The sequence below is a fragment of the Tupaia chinensis genome, unplaced genomic scaffold, assembly GCF_000334495.1.
Source record: "Tupaia chinensis unplaced genomic scaffold, TupChi_1.0 Scaffold143624_1, whole genome shotgun sequence".
Classification (NCBI taxonomy): domain Eukaryota; kingdom Metazoa; phylum Chordata; class Mammalia; order Scandentia; family Tupaiidae; genus Tupaia; species Tupaia belangeri.
In genome coordinates this window covers 331,812-335,121 of record NW_006203472.1, presented here as the reverse complement: position 1 = coordinate 335,121, position 3,310 = coordinate 331,812, and the positions used below count along the sequence as shown (strand labels likewise).

Here is a 3,310-nt window from a genome sequence, read left to right as displayed (position 1 = left end):
TGCTCAGCATTGTGGTGTTGGCGGGGCTGTTACTCATTAGCCACTGGAGCTCCAAAGTCCACTGTGGGAATTACCTTGTGTAAGTACGGGATCTGCAGCGGCTGGGGACCTGCCACACTTCAGATGGGGCCTGTGGGGTGGCTTAGACCAGGGCCTCTACTGTGGGGGCCCTGCCGCACTTCAGATGGGGCCTGCGGGGTGGCTTAGACCAGGGCCTCTACTGTGGGGGCCCTGCCGCACTTCAGATGGGGCCTGCGGGGTGGCTTAGACCAGGGTCTCTGCCATGTGGAACAGAAATCTGGCTCGCGTGGTGCGGCGTGTCCTGCGGGTCAGCTCCTCTGGCTGACACTTTACTCTTAAATAGTTCGTGAAGCCAGGCCGGCCAGTACAACCTTCTTTTTTTCTAATTCTTTATCTAAAAAGATACTGTGTTTGCTGTCTGTCCCCAACTGGGTAGGGCGTTGAAGTTCTCAGGGAGGCCTGCCTGTGGGTGGAGGTGTGGCTCCAGTGAGTGTGAACTGGTGGTTGGCCGGGAAGGGCTGGATTCCTCCAGCGAGAGCTTCCTCTGGGCTTTGGCGTGTGCAGATAATCAAATTCCGTGCCTGTCACTGCCGCGGAGAACAACACGTGATGACAGTGGTGGAATGTTCCTCCTACCAGAGCACTGTGGTCGGTGTTGGGGACACGGCTGTGGATTTGGACGTGCCAGTCTGCATCCAGGTCGCCTGGCATCTGCAGTCTCACGGAGCAGCCTTTGGAACCTTCCCGTGGGCAGGTGGCATTTCCCCTTTAGCATTTTCAGGGTTCAGTTAGCGCTCAATGGTGGCCTTACACAGTGGAGTAAGCAAACAGCAGTCACACGCAGGGCTGTTTGTGCCAGACAGTGTTCTGAGCACTCCACGTACTAACACGGGGCCAGTGCCGCCTCCACCCCTGGCCAGGCTTCAGGACTTCTCAGAGCTGGGCGCCCAGTCAGTGCCGTGGAGTGACAGCGCCGTGTCCTCCCCGTGCACTCTGCCCTCCGAGGTCTGTGTGTCTCTGTGCCCATCTCATCTCGTAATTTCCCGCAGGCATCCCCTCTCTCCGTCCTGCAGCTCCCGTGCCTGTCTGTGTTGGGTGGCAGCAGCAGGGGACACCTGTGAGGGCAGGGTGCTTCCTCACTGGCCAGTTGCAGGGTGGGAAGGAAGACCACAGGCAGAGGCAGGAGGTGCCCAGGGCGAGCAGGGTGTGTGTGGCACCTCCGCGTCACCTCTTTGAGCCCGGGATAGTGAGCAGGGTCAGGGCCCCGACACGTGCTCATACACAGCCACACCAGAGGCCACTGATGTCATCCCTCTGAACTTGGAAGGGAATTGTGGTGTTTTTTTTTTTTCCCCTTTTTTTGGAGAGGTTTTTGCTATAGGGCGTGTGTGCTCACCAGAAAGACAGAGACAGACAAAAAGTGAGAAATCACCCCCCAGGGGAGATGGCCACGCTGCAATCCCTTCTCCTCCATTCTCCTCTTGGGATCTTGGGCATGCACGCACGCCCCCGGTGTGAGTTTAAGCCCCTGGGTCTGGGACTCGAATCGTGGTCGACTACGTGGGAGTCCAGCGACATAGCCATTACGCCAACTGCTGGTCCTGAGACTTGTGTTTTGTGCTGGGAAGCCATGGTTAGATGGGTCGAAGCCTCACCCTGAACGTTTACAGACTTGGGGCATCCATTGAGTCATAAGGCAGTCGTATTTTTTTATTGGTAAATAGAACACGTTTTCAATGACTAGTGAGTTGTTACAAGGCAAACACACTTGTAACTGCCGCCCAGCTCACCATCCCAGAAACTCTTCCATGAGCCCAGTCCCAGTGCCTCCTCACCCTTGGCAACAAAATGTCTTAACACTTCACAGAGTTTATGTCTTCTCCTGCTTGCTCACCCAGGGCATAATCTGAACGCTGTGGTTCAGTTTTGTCCATTTCTAAACATCTCGTTAATCCCCTTTCAATCCATATTTTAAAAAAAATATTTATTTTTATTATCATTTTTTAAAAAGAATTTTTAAAATTTAACTTTATTTATTATTATTATTATTTTCCAGCTTGATCAGAGAGACGGAGAGAGAGAGAGGGGAAAGTGAGAAAGCAAGCCGCCAGGTCTGGGACTTGAGCCCTGGTTGGCCCTGTGAGAGCCCAGTGCCTTACCCATCACACTACCTGCCACCCCTCAAATTGTCTTTTCTTTTCCTTACACTGTCTGTGAAGATGGGGCATTTAGGGACATGCCAGCTGTAGGCGTCTGGGTGCTGTCGGGCAACTGGGACCAGAGGCCAGGTCAGGAGTGGCTGACACCTGGCTACACGCAGGGGATGTTCTGTGATTGCAGGCGGAGCCTGTGTGTCTGGCCGGCTCTTTCTGTGAGTTTAGCAGCTGCCTTGTCCTCTACCCGGTTCTTCAATTCATTTGAGGGTACAGAATGATCATGTCCTAATTCTGTAATTTTCCTGTTGAACTGTTTTTATAAAGAGAACCTTCTAGAGGCTAGCAGGGGGGGTGGTGTTGAGGCGCTGGACTCCCACATAGCTAACTCTGTGGTTTGCATTGAAAACCGTGAAAGTGATGCTGGGGCCAGCAGGTGGCGTGGCTAAGGCGCTGCACTTGCACATGGCTGACCTTGTTTGAGTCCCACACCTGGAAGCTTGTTTTCTCACCTTCTCTCTCTCTCTCTGGTGAGCATATGTGCTCTGTAGCAAATTAAAAAATAAAATAAAATAAAATAAAATCCTGCTGGGTGCCTGTGTGTGTGTGTGTGTGTGTGTGTGTGTGTGTGTGTGCCTGTGTGTGTGTGTGCCTGTGTGTGCGTGTGCCTGTGTGTGCACCTAAAATCCCGCGAGGAGAATGAAGGAGAAGGCGTTTGTGGCGTGACGATCCCCCTGGGTGTGATTTCTCAACCTCTCTCTATCTCTGGCCACTAAATGTGCCCTATAGAAAAACTTAAAATAAGAGCTGTGGGTGAGAAGCCGCACTTCCTAGTCTCTGTTTTGGACCCACAGAGGGAGTATGGCTGGACTATTTGTTTTCTCCTGGCGGTTACCTGTATAACTCTAAATTGTAATGAGGTACTTCTAGTTTTATTTTGTAATTTGCCAGTCTCTCATAAAATCCGTAGATTCCCCTTATGAAAGTTGATTTGGGACCAACCGTTAGCGTAATGACTATGTTGCTGGACTCCCACGTAGTCGACTGCGGTTCGTGTCCCGGACCCGGTGGCTTAAAACTCACGCCGGGTGCATGTGTGTGCATGCCTAAGATCCCCAGAGGAGCATGGCAGCGAA

General features: G+C 52.4%; 1 protein-coding gene across 1 annotated transcript in view; it reads left to right on the top strand.

Moving 5' to 3' along the window:
• The first annotated feature begins 607 nt into the window (after window positions 1–607).
• The window catches only part of AP2A2 (adaptor related protein complex 2 subunit alpha 2), a 77,030-nt gene continuing 74,327 nt past the window's right edge, over window positions 608–3,310 (top strand). The window contains exon 1 of the mRNA XM_014582494.2: window positions 608–775. Coding sequence (XP_014437980.1) covers window positions 631–775 — 145 coding nt within the window. The 5' untranslated portion in view covers window positions 608–630. The remainder of the gene's footprint in view (window positions 776–3,310) is intronic.